This window comes from Cervus elaphus, chromosome 19 (assembly GCF_910594005.1).
Source record: "Cervus elaphus chromosome 19, mCerEla1.1, whole genome shotgun sequence".
Taxonomy (NCBI): domain Eukaryota; kingdom Metazoa; phylum Chordata; class Mammalia; order Artiodactyla; family Cervidae; genus Cervus; species Cervus elaphus.
In genome coordinates this window covers 87,416,438-87,432,912 of record NC_057833.1, presented here as the reverse complement: position 1 = coordinate 87,432,912, position 16,475 = coordinate 87,416,438, and the positions used below count along the sequence as shown (strand labels likewise).

Sequence of the window (16,475 nt, the reverse complement as noted above, 5' to 3'; positions counted from 1 at the left end):
CAAATATATGGAATCTAGAAAAATGGCATTGATGAACCTAAAGAATGGACTTGTGATCACAGTGGGGAAAGGTGAGGGTGGGACAAATTGAGAAGGTAGCATTGACACATATACGCTATCGTGTATAAAATAGATAAATAGTGGGAAGTTGCTAAATAACACAGGGAGCTCAGCCTGGTGAACTAGAGAGGTGGGATGAGGGGAGGAAAGGGAGGCTCAGGTAGGAAGGCATACATATAAATATATGTAATTGTGACTGATTCACATTGTTGTATGGCAGAAACCAACACAAAATTGTAAAGCAATTTTCCACCAATTAAAAAATAAATTTAAAAAATTTTTTTAATTTAAAAATTTAAAAAGAAAAATCTGCAGCCTGCATCCAAAAAGGATCTGTTCATGTGATTCTTACAGTATGTGCAATATGTACACAGCCAACATCAGAAGACTCTCCCCTGGTGCCCGTTCACGTGCCCAGGAATCATGGAAGGCAGTGGATTCAGGGAACAGGCATCTCTGGGCCTTGCAAGGAGAACCAGGAGGGCGACAGGGGCGCTCCTGGGGACTTGGACTCGGAGAAGGAGGTAGAGGTTGGAGTGGTGAGTCAGGAAAGGGCTCCAGAAGGTGCAAGTCCAGGCTGTCGGCGTGCTGAGGAGAGCCTCTCTCTGGACTAGGATTGGAGGCCCGAGGGGAGGGCTCTGAGACTAGGTCTAACAGGTCAAAGTGAGTCAAACTTGCAGCAGAAGAGCGGAGCCCAGCGACTGGGACTGAGGCAGCATCCATCTCGCCCAGCAGGAAGTCAGCGTCAGCATTTGCATCCTCCTTGCTGGCCCCTCCCTGGCAGGCGATCTCTGGGACAGCGGCACAGGAGAATCCCGGCTCCAGAGCCACGTACTCCCCGCGAGGGCTCAGGAGAGCGCCCGGTTCTAGGCCCTGCCCCCACGGCCCTTCCGCACCCGAGCCCACAAGAGCCTCGGGGACCAGCATGAGGATGCGACCTCCGAGACACACTTGCCTCACAGACGTTGGCTCGGGCTCCAGCAGCAGTTCGACGTCGTCCAGGAGCACGTGCAGAGCACATCCCGCCGGCAGGACAGCCACGAAGATGAGGGTGCCCGCCGTCGGGGACCAGGTCAGGTTATCCAGGCTGGGCGCCGCCTCAGACTCGGACTTCGGGCGCGCGGGCTCCTCGGTTCGGCGGCGCTTGGCAGGGCCGGGTCCTCCGTCCTGCGGGTCCCACGGGTCCTCAGGGTAGGCGGTGGGACTGCGCGGTCGGCTGCCCATCAAGTGAGTGTCGCCGCGGGTCTGGGACCTGGCAGAAGGCGACAGAGGGCTGGGTCCTGCAGGCAGTGACAGGTCGGCTTGACAGGTGAGGCCGACGCGGGGTGGTGGGGCGCAGGAACGCAGGATGAGTCTTCGGAACTCTGGGTTGCCTCTGGGGAGTCACTCAGTCGTGGCTTCTAGGGGAGCTGCTGCCTTCAGACTTGCGAGTTTGAAGCTTCAGCTCCTCACGTGGACGGGTTTGCACAGGAGTGCGCCAAGGATGTCGTGAGTGAAGCTGGCGGAACCTGAGTCGCAAAGCAGCCTACCGCTAAGCCCCGCCCCTTCCTAGGCTCCGCCCACAGAAATGGAGTAGTCTGTGAAGCCAAAGAGTCCTGGCCCTGGTGGGTGGTTCAGTGTAGATTCTTTTATAGGCCTGAAGGGGGCGGAGCAATCGTGCCACTCCTGGGTGAAGTCCTTGGCTTTCTTTGCTCGTGTTGACCTCAGATGCGGAAAACCTTAACCGGAAAACCGATTACATTTCAAGTCCCACCATTGGAACGCCGCACCAGGACACTGAAATGTAGTTCCTTCATCCCCTGAGACCTCGCCCTGGCAGTGACCTCTTAACTTCTTTTGGCCAGATAGTGAGGTAAGGTTTTGGATGACATCCTTAAGTCTACGCCTGAGTTCTCAATGACTGCCAGATCCTTGCAGCGATATTGAAAGGGAAAGCGGTGTTAGAAGTGAGTGTCTGACTAGCAACTGCTGCACGATCAACTTATGTATGTATCCGTTTAGCAAGATGGTCATTGTTATACTTCCATCACTAAACCAAGAGTTTATTGTATTGAATTTGACCTACACTACACTCAGAGGTGTATCTGTTGCAGCTCAATTGTGCCGAAGGAAGAACCAATTGGCCAGGAGCCAGGAAGTAGCAGAGGGTTCTTTGACCCGTCAGGCTCCCCTCCAGGTGATGCAGGCGGCAGAGCCTTTAATCTGGGTGTCACTTTAAAGGCGCGTCTATGCTACAGATCCTGGTCGCCAAGTGAAGGTTGCCACAATTTATCCAAAGTTAATAGGAGAAAGCACTCAAAAATTACTTTGGAACACTACTACTACTACTATAGATAATTCTTTCATATAGTTTCAGTAGAAGGTGAAATACTTCCCTTTGTGTCCTTTTACCACATGATTGCTCCCTTTGTCCCTTTTTACAAAATAGCTTTAATGGTGTTATTTTTAGAGCCGCATAATATTTCTTCATTCAGAATTCCATTAAAATCAGGCTTCCCTTGATGGACATTTAAGCTAGTGATCTGTGAATTGGCAGACACTGCCCTTCTCTGGCCAGTTAGTGTAAAATGCAGATTCTGTGCCACATCCCAGAACACTGATCAGACTTCCAGGAGCCATGGGCATAGGAATTCTCCTTAAGCAGCTCCACAAAGATTCTGTTTGGGGCCCGAGTTTAAGATGACAGAACTTGTTTTCATTCAGCATTTGAGGGGTTCAGGAACAGGGCAGTGTATGATCGAGGTGACATCCCAGCCTGTTGGTGACAAAGTCATGAAGGAAATTCAACCTTCCTGGGCCTGCCTTCAGTGGTTTCTCCTATACTCCTTCCTGCATCCACTCTCATGGTTGCAGTCCAGTGTCTTGCCTGTGGGCTAAGAAATTCCCTATATAGATCAGGAGTCTTGCTGAGGGGACATGCAGGGGCTGTATACAGTTTTCAGGGCATAGCCTACCAGGAACATGAGTTCTCATTGGGTGAACATGGATGTCACAGGCACCTACTTCTATATTCCCAGGTGATGGGAGCAGCTGCTGTTCTCCTGTTGTTTGTACAGAAGGCAGGATATGAAGATGCGAGGAGATGTTGGGCAGCTTGCAGGAAACATCTGCTTTGGTCCCGGAGAATTCTTTTGACAGTGCTTGAACATCCCATGGTCAGAGAACATTCAATGGGAACTCCATTCAGGACAGTGAGTGTGGACATGCTGTGTTTTAAGGGACAGATGGAGGAGCCAAAACCTGGCCAGGACACCAGGTATGGTTTGGAGCTCTTGGCATAACGAGTATTGGGACTCTGAGCAGGGTGGCTTCTGCCCCAGCTGGTGCCACCTCTTATCCACTGCTCTCCTGACATCAGTAGGCTTATTATCAGAACCTGGGCTTAGTATTGTCCAGGGTCCCGTGAATCCAAACACTGAACTCCACTTAGAAGGGACTGTGGTCCTATCCTGAGACAAAGACAGTTACTGGGAGCCTGGCATAGACACTCCCAGTTTCTTCTTCTGGTCAGCCCCTCTATAACTTGTGTGATCACAGGTAAATCATTTCACCTTTGGTAACCTTAGCTTCATTACATATGAAGAGGGGAGAATGCCATCTACAGTGTAGGGTGGTTGTGAGATAATGTAGGTAAAATGTTCTTGGACAATGGTAAGTGTCTAGTAAATAGTAATTATTCATTCTTTATTATGTTCATAATCTTTCCCAATGATATTGTAGCCTTGTTCTCAGTATCTTGAAGAGTGCCCAGCATGTAGCCTACATTCAATGAATGAAATGGTAAACAGTATCCTCATCATCATCCTAAAAAGGGGTCAGATATGTTAGAAATAACTTTTCCAGGACTTCCCTGGTGGTACAGTGGAGAAGAATCTGAGTGCCAGTGCAGGAGACATGGTTTGGATCCCTGGTCCAGGAATATTCTACATGCCACAAGGCAACTAAGCCCATATGCCACAGTTATTGAGCCTGTGCCCTAGAGCCCCCATTCTGCAACTACCGAGCGCAAGTGCTGCAACAACTGAAGCCCGTGCACCTAGAGCCTGTGCTTCAAAACAAGAGAAGCCACCACAGTGAGAAGCTCACCCACCACAACTATAGTGTGGCCCCCATTCCCACAACTAGTGAAAAGTCCCCACAAAGCAATGAAACCCCAGTGCAACCAAAAATAAAATGAAAAACAATTTTAAAAGTTGTCCTGAAAATGATACCACCAAGAAAATGAAAAGACAACCCAGAGACTGGGAGAAAATTTTTTAAAAATAATAAAGAAATTACTTTGCTAGGTGTTTTCATGAAAGAACATCTATATAATTCATAAATGACTTGCTGGGCACCAGATCAGTTGTCTCTTTTTACCTTATTTTTCTTTTCTCTAAGATGCTCAATGACTGTCTGAGTGGATTTTCAGGCCCACTCATTGGTCTTTCTTGGTGTCAGTCAAAACAACTATTCAATATGTATAATCTTCTTCAACCACTGTGAGGCATAATTAACAAATAAATCCCAGTTCTGGGTAGGGTACAAGATAGGGTACAAGATGGGTGCCAGTGGTCCAGTTAGGAGAAGAGTAAGGAAAGTTGAGTAGAGAAGCCAGACAAAAGATAGACATCACAAAGTGGACTGAGTTTTCTCAGCATTGGGCATCTGAGCATAGTGAATGCTTTCTTCCTTCATTTGACACTCTGAGGCACAGGTCCAGAGCTTTGGGACCTAGGGTGCTCTTGACATTAACATTAATGAGGGCCATTTGGTTATTCCCCAAATATGCGTAACTAGGATTTTAAATTCCTATTTATTTTTATTCACTTAAAAATAATACCTGGATATATATTTTTAAAAATATAAACACCATATATAAAGCTATAGCTGACTTCAACTCCCAGCTCCTAATCCAGTGTTGATGTGAGGCGATCCCTTTCAATCTATTAACACACGTAACACAGGGAATTTGTTTTCTTCCTGGAATGGCCATGTATTGTGCATCTTTCTTTGCAATGTGTAAAACCTTATTGCAATTCATATTGTTATCAGCAAAGTACATTACCTATTCTGTCTTTTACTGAAGAGACATTCTCCAAAATGCACTATAGGCCTTTACAAGAAAATGTGGTATAAGAAAGGGAAATTTCAAAATTTTTTTGTACAGAAACACTGTTGTTCTTGCCTGAAGTAGAATGACAACACTGCCCCTGAACAGTTTCTCTATTTTAAAAAGTATTGGAAAAAACTAGTCTCAGCAGGCAGGCAAAATAAGAAATAAAAGGCACCCACACTGGATAAAAAGAAGGGAACCTATTAATATTTGCAGATGGCAAGAACTTTAAAAAAGAATATACTAACATCTTGACCACAAAAGAATAGGCACTAATAAATGAATTCCACAAATATGGAGCATACAGATTAATACACAGGAAAATTTAGCTTTTTTATACAGGAAGAAGATATTCACTGAAGGGAAAAGGAATATAGGAGAAGAAGAAAGCCATCTATAATCCAATCAAAAAGAATGCCAGTACTAGTCCCATAAAAAGAATTAAATACCTCAAATAAAACTGACTCATAGGAGAAAGATTTGAATTCTGAAAACTAAAACACTGACTAAGGCAATGAAAGATGACACAGAGAAATACAAAGATATCACAAGCTCTGGTACTAGAAGAATGGTGCAAATGGCCATACTGCCTGAAGCAATCAACAGATTGAAGGCAGTCCCTAGGAAAACACCCATGACCTTTTTCTCAAACCAGTACAAATATTCCTAAAATTCATAGGGAGCCACACAAGACCCAACATGGCCAAAGCAAACGTGGGGGGGGAAAAAAAAAAAACCGAGGTTGAAGCTACCACCCTCCTAGACTTCAGACCAAACTGCAAACAGCATGGTACTGGCACAGTAACAGACATAGGGCTCAATGGAACAGAATAGAGACCCCAGACATGAGCCCAGAAGTAAACCCAGGCACCTATAGTCAATTAATTCACAACATAAAAGGTACCAGTATACAACAGCAGAGTGTCTCTTCAACATGTGTTGCAGGAAAAACTGGACACCCACATGGACAACAAAGAGATCTGAATATTTCTACAGGCCTTCAAGAAACATGAAGTCAAAATGGGTGACAGACCTCCAAGTGAGACCTTAATCCATAAAACTCCTCAATGAGACATTGGTTCTTGGACATAAATCGAGGCAACATTTGTGTCAAGGCATATGTCTCCTCAGGCAAAAGTCATCTAAGCAAATCTGAATGCTTGGGACCTAGTTGAATTTCAAAGCTTTCATGGAGCAAAGGAAACTACAGACAAGTCCAAAAGGCATCCTATGGAATCGGACACAATATCTGCAAGTGATATGACCGATCCAAACCTATAAATAGTTCCTCCAGCTCTGTAGGATAAAAACAACCAAACAACTCAATCAGACTATAGGCAGACGTTCTGAATACACATCTTGGTCCAAAGAGGAGAGTCAGATGCATAGCAGACATGGGAGAAGATGCTCCACATAGCTAATCAATAGAAATGCAATTTCAAACAACCATGACATGTCACTTCACAACGTTAACAATGGATAGCATGTGAAAATCTTTTTAAAAGAAATAGTGTCTAGAAAGGGATGAATAGGGAATCCCCGGACACTGTTGTTGGGAATAACAATTGGGGCGACCATTAGGCAAAACAGAATAAAGTGTCCTCCAAACACTACAGGTAGAGACACCATGTTATCCAACCAGTCTATTCCTGAGTATACATCCTGAAAACAACAAAAACTCTCATTAAAAGTGAATGAGGCACTGGATGTTTATAGCAGCAGTATTGACAACAGGCAAAACAAGGAGGCAATCCTGATGCCTTATCCACAGAATAACAGATACAGAAGAGGACTGACAAACACAAAAAACCGTACACACGAAATGCAGTGATACTCTGCCAGAAAGAAGACTGAAATTCTGCCATTTTCAGGAACTTGGATGAACTTGGCCTATAACAGTCTAAGTGACAGAGGCCCAAACAAGAATAACAAGTACTGTATAATACCATGGACAAGGGAATGTTAGAAAAAGAATACAGACAAACGGTCGGCAACAGTGAAAGAGACTCGAACATAGAGTAAACAAGCTTATTGTTATTGTTCAGTCACTAAGTCGTGTCTGACTTTTGAGACCGCATAGAATGCAGCACACCAAGCTTCCCTGTCCTTTACTATATCCCAAATTTGCTGAAACTCATGTTCATTGAATTGATGATGCCATCCAACCATCCCATCCTCTGTCGCTACCTACCCCTGCCCAAAATCTTTACCAACATCGGGTCTTTTCCAATGAGTTGGCTCTTCACATCAGGTATGCCAAAGTATTGGAGCTTCAGCATCAGTCCTTCCAAAGAATATTCGGGGTTAAATTCCTTTAGTGTTGACTGGTTTGATCTCCTTGCTGTCCAACGGACCCTCCAGAGTCTTCTCCAGCACCAAAATCGAAAGTGTCAATTCTTTGGTGCTCAGCCTTCTTTACAGTCCATCTCTCACATTTGTACATGACTACTGGAAAAACCACAGCTTTGACTATACAGACCTTTGTCAGAAAAGTGCTATCTTTGCTTTTTAATATGTTGTCTAGGTTTGTCATATCTTTCCTCCCTAGGGGCAAGCAGCTTTTAATTTTATGGCTGAAGACACTGTCTGCAGTTAGTTTGGAAACAAGAAAATAAAATCTGTCACTGCTTCTACTTTTTTCCCTTCTATTTGCCATGAGGTGATGGAACCAAATGCCATGATCTTCATTTTTTGAATGTTGAGTTTTAAGCCAGCTTTTCACTCTCCTCTTTGTCCCTCATCAAGAGGCTCTTTAGTTCCTCTTCACTTTCTTCCATTAGAACGGTATCATCTGCATATCTGAGATTGTTGATATTTTCTTCCAGCAATCTTGATCCCAGCTTGTGAGTTATCTAGCTCAGCATTTCGTATGATTACTCTGCAAATTAGTTAAATAAACAGAGTGATAATATACAGACTTGTCATACTCCTTCCCCAATTTTGAACCAGTCAGTTGTTCCATGTCCAGTTCTAACTGTTGCTTCTTGACCTACACACAGGTTTCTCAGGAGGCAGGTAATTCCCATCTCTTTAAGAATTTTCCAGTTTGTTGTGATCCACACAGTCAAAGGCTTTAATATAGTCAATGAAGCAGAAATAGATGCTTTTCTGGAATTCCCTTGCTTTCTCTATAAGCCAACCAGTGTTGGAAATTTGATCTATGGTTCCTCGACCTTTTCTAAACCAAGCTTGTATATCTCTAAATTCTAGGTTCACATACTGCTGCAACCTTGCTTGAAGGATTTTGAACATCAACTTATTAGCATGTAAAATAAGCACAACTGTGCAGCAGTTTGAACATTTTTGGCATTACCCTTCTTTGAAATTGGAATGAAAACTGATCTTTTCTAGTACTGTGGCCACTATGGCTGAGTTTTCCAAATTTGCTGACATACTGAGTGCAGCACTTTAACAGCATCATCTTTAGGATTTGAAATAGCTCAGCTGGAATCCATCATCTCCACAAGCTTTGTTTTCAGTAATGCTTCCTAAGGCCCACTTGACTTCACACTCCAGGATGTATGACTCTAGAGAGTGACCACATCATCATGGTTATCTGGGTCATTAAGACCTTTTAGTACAGTTTTTCTACGTATTCTTGCCACCTCTTCTTAATATTTTCTGCTTCTGTTAGGCCCTTACCATTTCTGTCCTTTATTGTGCCCATCCTTGCATGAAATATTCCGTTAATATCTCTGATTTTCTCAAAGAGATCTCTAGTCTTTCCCATTTGTTGCTTTCCTCTATTTCTTTGCATTGTTCACTTAAGAAGTCTTTCTTATCTCTCCTTGCTATCCTTTATCACTCTGCACTCAGATGGGTATATCTTTCCTTTTCTCCTTTGCCTTTTGTTTCTCTTCTTTTCTCAGTTATTTGTAAGGCCTCCTTGGAAAACTATTTTTCCCTCTTGCATTTCTTTTTCTTGGGGATGCCTTTTGTTAAGAACCTCCATCCATAGTTCTTCAGGCACTCTGTCTATCAGATCTAATCCCTTGAATCTATTTGTCACCTCCACTCTATAATCATAAGGAATTTGATTTAGGTCAAACCTGAATAGCCTAGTGCTTTTCCCTACTTTTTTCAATTTAAGGCTAAATTTTGCAATAAGGAGCTCATGGTCTGAGCCACAGCTCAGATCTTGTTTTTGTTGATTGTATAGAGCTTTTCTATCTTCAGCTACAAATAATATAATCAGTCTGATTTCAGTATTGACCATTTGGTGACGCCCATGTGTAGAGTCACCTCTTGTGTTGTTGGAAGAGGGTATTTGCTATAACCAGTGCATTCTCTTGACAAAACTCTGTAAACAAGCTAGTCCTTACCAAATTGGAGAGGGAAGGGGGCAAGTGCAAGAAGAGGTAGAGGATGGAGTTATATAAAATAGCAGGTATTGTTCAAAACAAGGAATGATTGCCTTAATCTTGTAATAAGTTGTACAGGCCTGGGATCAGTAAAGATGTTGAACCACTGTCTGAATCTAATCTAATCTAATCTAATCTAACCGGAATCTAATCTGAAACTTTTAGTCACCTCCACTTCAATAAATAACCCAATCAAGCCCATCCATCCATCCAGCAGACTCTGCATGGGACCCTGCTGGGACTCTTCCTCTTACACTTTTAATCCCCTACTCTTCCCAAGGGCATTCAAGGTTTTCAATCCCTGAAGCCTCAAGATTGCTCTCACTGGCTCTTTAATGAGGTTTCCCCTTGTACCCCCATGACCCCAAATTCCAAGCAGTTGCTTTATGTCTCCCCACAAACCATAACATGCAACTTTGGGATGCTTCAGAGGGCCCCTGAGCCCTCCCAAAGGGAGATATTAAACAACATGAGTTCATTTGCCATGTTAAACTACACAGGAAGTGCTGTCAGAAGGAGTGATGAATCCTCCCAAGTTATATTATATGGTGGATGTTAGTGTAGGGTATAGTTCGGGCCAAGGCAGAAAAGAAGGAGAAAGAGATGGCATTTGTAGTTGGGCAGGGGGTGATAAGTCCCAGATAGATACAACCAGCCTGGAGCCTCAGGGTAGGACCTAAAGTTTGGGTTTGTTTTCTCCAAAGTTAGATGATTCAGCAAGGGCCTTTGAGACTGTTGTTTTCTTTTCTAGGCCCAAAGACTCCTTCAGTTACTAATATAGGTATCCTAGAAATTATGTGACATCCATGAAAATCTGATATGTCCTGGTAAAATGCTGTCAGTTATAATTCTAGTTATCATATTAAAGTGTTTCAAGTCACAGCAAAAATAATAATAATAATAATAATTCGACAGAGTCTCTGTCTTCAACCAGAGACACACAAAACAACACTCCTACCTTTTCAGAATCCAAAAAACTGCAGACTAATATCTTTAGTACTAGAAGACTTACCCACAAACCACTGACAGAAAGTTCCTACTTCTTGGTAAACTTTAGGAGTACTTCAATTGACACTAGGCTAAAGACATGGACATCTTCATCCAACCCACAATTCCACTTGGATAAAAGGAATATTAGAAGATTATTAAGTTAAAAGATGAGAGAAAGATAAAAGGCAGGTCAACAAAACAAAGACACAATACTCCCATAATTTGGAAACAGTTTTGTCTTTACTAGGATTCCCTGGTGGCTCAGATGGTAAAGAATCTGACTGCAATGCAGGAGATCAGAGTTCAATCCTTGGGTTGGGAAGATCTCCTGCAGAAGGGAATGGGAATACACTTCAGGACTCTCACTGGAGAATTCTATGGACAGAGGAGACTGGCAGGCTACAGTCCACGGGATCCCAAAGAGTCAGAAATGACTGGGCCACTAACACTTTTCACTTATCTTTATTGGTCAGTCAGGAGAATCAACCCATAAGCCATGGCTGACACCAAGCTCTTTTGCAGGATACCAGATTAATCTAGGAATCACCTGTTTCTACATACCAGTCACAATGGACAGAATTCATGTGGGGTCTTCTTTTTTTAATTTTTCACTGAAGGATAATTCTCCTGGAGGAGCGCATGGCAACCCACTCCAGTATTCTTGCCTGGACTGAGGAGCTACAGTCCATGGGGATGTGACTAAGCAACTGCTGCTGCTGCTGCTGCGTCGCTTCAGTCATGTCTGACTCTGTGCAATCCCATAGACGGCAGCCCACCAGGCTCCCCCTTCCCTGGGATTCTCCAGGCAATAATACTGGAGTGGGTTGCCATTTCCTTCTCCAATGCATGAAAGTCAAAAGTGAAAGTGAAGTCGCTCAGTCATGTCTGACTCCTAGCGACCCCATGGACTGCAGCCCACCAGGCTCCTCCATCCATGGGATTTTCCAAGCAAGAGTACTGGAGTGGGGTGCCATTGCCTTCTCCGGACTAAGCAACTAAGCAGCAGCAAAAATAATTGGATACTTAGTTTACAATATTGTCTTGGTTTCCGATATACATCGACATGAATCAGATATAGGTATACATATGTCCCCTCCCTCTTGAACCTCCGTTTCACCTCCAACCCTATTCCACCCCTCTATGTTCTCACAGAGCACCAAATTTGTGCTCCCTGTGTCATGCAAAAGATTGCCTATGTGGGATCTTAAGACAATTAAAAACACAGAATCTGGAGAATTAAAGACTTTTATGTGACAAGCAGATTTCTACTTTAAAAGCATCAGAAAAAAGAAATTGAAACGGTTGGGAGGGGGAGGATGGCAAATTTTATTAAAAACCCACAAACTCAGAAACAGAGTTCAACCACTGCCAATCTCAGCATTCAGAAAGAGGAGGGAATATGATTTCTTTGACAATTCTGTGTTTTGTATTCACCAAACACTTTGTCCACACTCTTCAGTGGATATTGGCTAGATTCAACACATACACAAACATACACAAGAGACTACAGCAGCCATCCAGAAAAGCTCACACTGGGCAGAGTGTTGTCATAAACTAGCATGGACAATAGGGACAAAATCTAGTCAACAAAAGATTAAATAATTACTCTGTTGGTGGGAATATGAGGGGAAGAGGCAGAGGTAGGGTGCCTGGGAAAGGAGAGATTTTGCGAGAAAAGTGCTGACAGTTGGGTTTGAAGGAAAATTAGGGGTGGAGGTGGGATAGAACTACTTCAGGGTGGCCTCTCTAGAGAAAAACCTAAGCAGCTGTCTGAAAGCACGCTGTATGTCAGGAGGCTTTTCTTTGCCCAGGTGAGGTTCCTTGCTAGCAATCTAGTCACCTAGATGCTAATTTTCAACTGATGGCAAAATTCTGCAGTGCAGCATGCTTCCAATAATTGTCTGGCTCTTGTCATGCTTGCGAAGTGGGCCATGTACACACAGTCATCATCAGAAGACTGTCCTGATCCACACCATTGTTAGGCGGGTGGGCAGTTTACTGCAGAATCAGGCTTCTTCGCTCCTTGTCAGGAGGACTGTGGGGGCGCTGGCAGCGCTTGAGGGCACCCGGACTAGGAGATGGTGGTAGAGGTTGGAATGGTGAGTCCCGAAAGGCCTCCTGCAGCTCCACGTCCAGGTGGTCGTGATGGTGAGGAAGAGCCTCTCTCCGGACTAGGGTTGGTTGCCCGAAGCCAGGACTCTGGGAAAGAGCCCTGCGCATCTGGGTCACGTATAACAGTGCAGGCCGCCAGCAGCATCCATCCCATGGGGCAGGTACTTGGCATGCAGGTCCGTGTACTCCTCGTTGGCAGAAGAATCCTGGCTCCAGGGCTGTGTACTTGCCAGGAGAGCTCAGGACAGCAGCCTAGTTCCAGGATCTGTACCCACGTCCGAGCCCAGTAGGGCCTCGAGGACCAGCATGAGGATGTGATCTCGGAGAGACCCTTGTTCCAGGGACGTGGACTCCGGCTTCAGCAGCAGGTCGACGTGCTCCAGGGGCAAGAGCAAGGCACATACGGCGGGCACACCAGCTCAGCGGTGGGTTCACTCTCGGCCTGGGGCTTCCTCCCGTCGTCCAGTTTGGGTGCCACCTAGGACTCAGACTCAGACTCAGGCTCGGATTCGGACTCCAGGAGCTCCTGCACCTCTGTTCGACAGCGAGGAGCTCGGTCCTGCACGCTGTGACGGGTCTTGACCACAGGCTAGGCAAGCCAGGGCAGGCCGGCTGGACCACAAGACAGAGCGCTGCTGGGGAGTCCTCAGAGGTCCCGAGCCAACTCCTGGGAGACCCACAGCCCTCGCTAGTAGGGGAGCCACGTTCAGCGCTTCAGCTCTCTGGTCACCGAAGCCCACTCCTCGGAGCACGCGCCTGGGATGGCCAAAGCTGCTGCGAGTGAGGCCAGAGCAATAAATACAACCTAGCCCCTAGGCTCCGCCCCCTCTGAGGTTCCACCGGGGGTAGAACTCACCAGACCTGAGCAGCCTACTTGACAACCCTGGCTCTGGCTAGGAGGTCACCTTAGGGATCTATGTTGAGAACTACCCTATGTTTACAGGATCCCCGAATATTCCCGAGGCTCTAAGGCTGGGTTTCCAAGTCACATACTCTGCTTCCCCAAAATAGACCTCAAAGACAGAAAACCTTAACCCAAAAACCCATTACCTATAGGGTCGCAAGGACCTGTAAGTCCCACTGACTCTCTCCACCCCCACCACCCCCACAAACCCCGCCAGGCATGTCCTGGCCTCTTTTTTATTTGGCTCCCAAACTAGCATGCTTAGTGACAGAAATGACAAATACTGTACGGCATTGCCTACATGGGCAGTGTAAAAAAACATATGGATGAAAGTATGTGCAACACTGAAACAGACTCAAATGTTAAGTAAACACACTAATCCTTACCAACTGGGAGAGGGAAGTGGGCAGGGGCAAAAAGAGGTAGGAGATGAAGTCATAGGAACTAGCAGGTATTGTTCCGAAGGGGAATGATTGTCTTGGGTAGTAAGTTGTAAAAACCTAGGAGTAGTCAAGCTGCTGAATCACTCCTCTGTACACCTAAATCTAATATGTAAGGGGAAATCATTAATAAATAACCCAATCAAATCATCAATCCATCCACCCATCCATCAAACTCTGGACACATCCTTACTGGGACTGCTTTTCTTCTTTCAACTTCAATTTCCAAGTCCTCTGCAATGCCTGAAGCCCCCAAAATGCTCTCATTGGCCCTTCTGCCAGCTTTTCTGATGATGATGTGAAGTCGCTCAGTCATGTCTGAACCTTTGTGACCCCATGGACTGTAACCCACCAGGCTCCTCCATCCATGGGATTCTCTAGGCAAGAATACTGGAGTGGGTTGCCATTTCCTTCTCCAGGGGATCTTCCTGACCCAGGGATCGAACTCAGCTCTCCCGCATTGCAGGCAGACGCTTTAACCTCTGAGCCACCAGGGAAGCCCTAGCTTTTTTGATGGACCCCCCCCAAAGACCCCCAAATTCCAAGTACCTGCTTTTTGTATACCCACAAACTATGAAATGCCAACACTTGGAATAATAATTTGACAAAGTCTTTGTCATCACACAGACACACCAAACAACCTCCTAAGACTTCAGGATCAGAAAAACTGCAAACTAAGGTTTTCAGTACTAGAAGGGATGCTGACAAACCACATACAGAAAGGTGCTACTTCATGGTAACATTGAAAAGCATTTCCTTTGACACCAGGCATGAGACTTCAAAGCCCCTATCTAACTGACAATTCTGCACTTGGCAAAGAATATCCAATCAAAAGATGAAAGAAAGATAAGAGGCAGGTAAATAGAGACAGTACTCTCATGATTTGAAGATTCTTTTGTATTTTTTGGTCAGGCAGGAGAACCTACCCATAAGCTATGACCAAAGTGAAGCTGTTTTGCAGTAGGTCAACCTAAGAACCATCTGTTTCTAGGTGCCAGTCACAATGGACAAAATACACCTGGGTTCTTCTTTCCCTAGGCTTTATTTTTAATTAGAGGACAATTACAATATTCTGTTTCCTTCTGCCAAACATCAACATGAATGAACCATAAGTATACATATGTCCCCTCCTTCTTGAACCTCCCTCCCACCTCCCAACCCATCCCACCCTTCTAGCTTGTCAAAGGGCACTGGATTTGTGCTCCCTGTGTCATACAGTAAATTCCGCATGTGGGGTCTTAAAACATCTAAAAAATACAGAATCTGGAGAATTACAGACTTTTCCATGACAGCATATTTCTATTTTAAAAACACATCAGAAGAAAAGAATGGGAAACAGTTGGCTTGGGTAGAGATCACAAATTTTATTAAAAAACCAGTAACTGAGTTCAACTATTTGCCAACTTCAGCACTCAGAAAGAGGAGGGCACATGATCCCTCTGAAAAATTCTGTGTTTGGTATCCAAAAAACAATGTCTATATTCTTCAGTGGATATTGGCTAGATTCAACACACACAAGAGCTACATGGCCATCCAGAAAAGCTTACAATGGGCAGAGCGTTGTCATAAACTAGCATGGACAATAGGGAAAAAATCCTGTCAACAAAAGATCAAGTAATTACTCTATTGGTGGGAATATGAGGGGAAGAGGCAGAGGTAGGGTGCCTGGGAAAGAATGACTTTGAGAGAAAAGTGCTGGGAGTTAGATTAGAAGGGAAATCAGGGGTGGAGGTGGGATAGAGCTGTTCAGGGTGACCTCCCTAGAGAAAAACCTAAGCAGCTATCCAAAAGCATGCTGTATTTCAGGAGGTTTTTCTTTGCCCAGGTGATTTCGACCAGTATACTAGCCAGCTAGATGCTAATTTTGCAACCAAGACAAAATTCTGGAAGGCAGCCAGCATCCAAGGTCATATGGCTCTTGTGATGCTTGCCAGGTGGGCAATGTACACAGAGCCGTCACCAGAAGGTTCTGTCCTGGTCCTCAGCCTGGTCGGGTGTGGAGATGGAGGGCAGGGGGCCGTTCAATGCAGGATCAGTCTTCTCCGGGCTTTGACAGGAGACCTTGAGGGCACTGGCGGCTTTCAAGGGGACCTGGACTAGAAGAGCGAGGCAGAGATTGGAGTGGTGAATCAGGGAAGGCCTAGGGAAGGTGCACATCCAGGGGACAGTCATGGTGAGGCGAGCCTCTCTCTGAACTAGAGGTGGGCACCCAAGGCCAAGCCTCAGGAGAAGCCCTGTGCATCTGGGTCATAGAGAACAGCGAGCGGGTCACCTGCAGCATCAATCCCAGGTCGCAGGGCGTCTGCCCTAGGGCAGCAATGAGTTTCTTTTCACAGAATTCCACTTGCATCAGGCCTCTCTCCGCGGGGCATTGAACCTAGTGGTCTGTGATTGGCCGGCGCTGGCATCCTCTGGCCAGTGCAGAGGATTCCTGGCTGCATCCCAGAACAAGTCACAAGTCCTGCAGCAAGGGCCCTGGAGTCAATGTAAGTCCTTTACCAAAGATTCCACTG

General features: G+C 45.2%; 1 protein-coding gene across 1 annotated transcript; it reads right to left on the bottom strand.

The window, feature by feature from the left end:
• Positions 1–408: 408 nt before the first annotated feature.
• On the bottom strand, positions 409–1,391 carry LOC122675252 (proline-rich protein 23C-like). The gene has a single exon (XM_043873671.1). The coding sequence runs from the start codon at positions 1,282–1,284 to the stop codon at positions 409–411; it is 876 nt and encodes a 291-aa protein (XP_043729606.1). The 5' UTR covers positions 1,285–1,391.
• Positions 1,392–16,475: the final 15,084 nt, after the last annotated feature.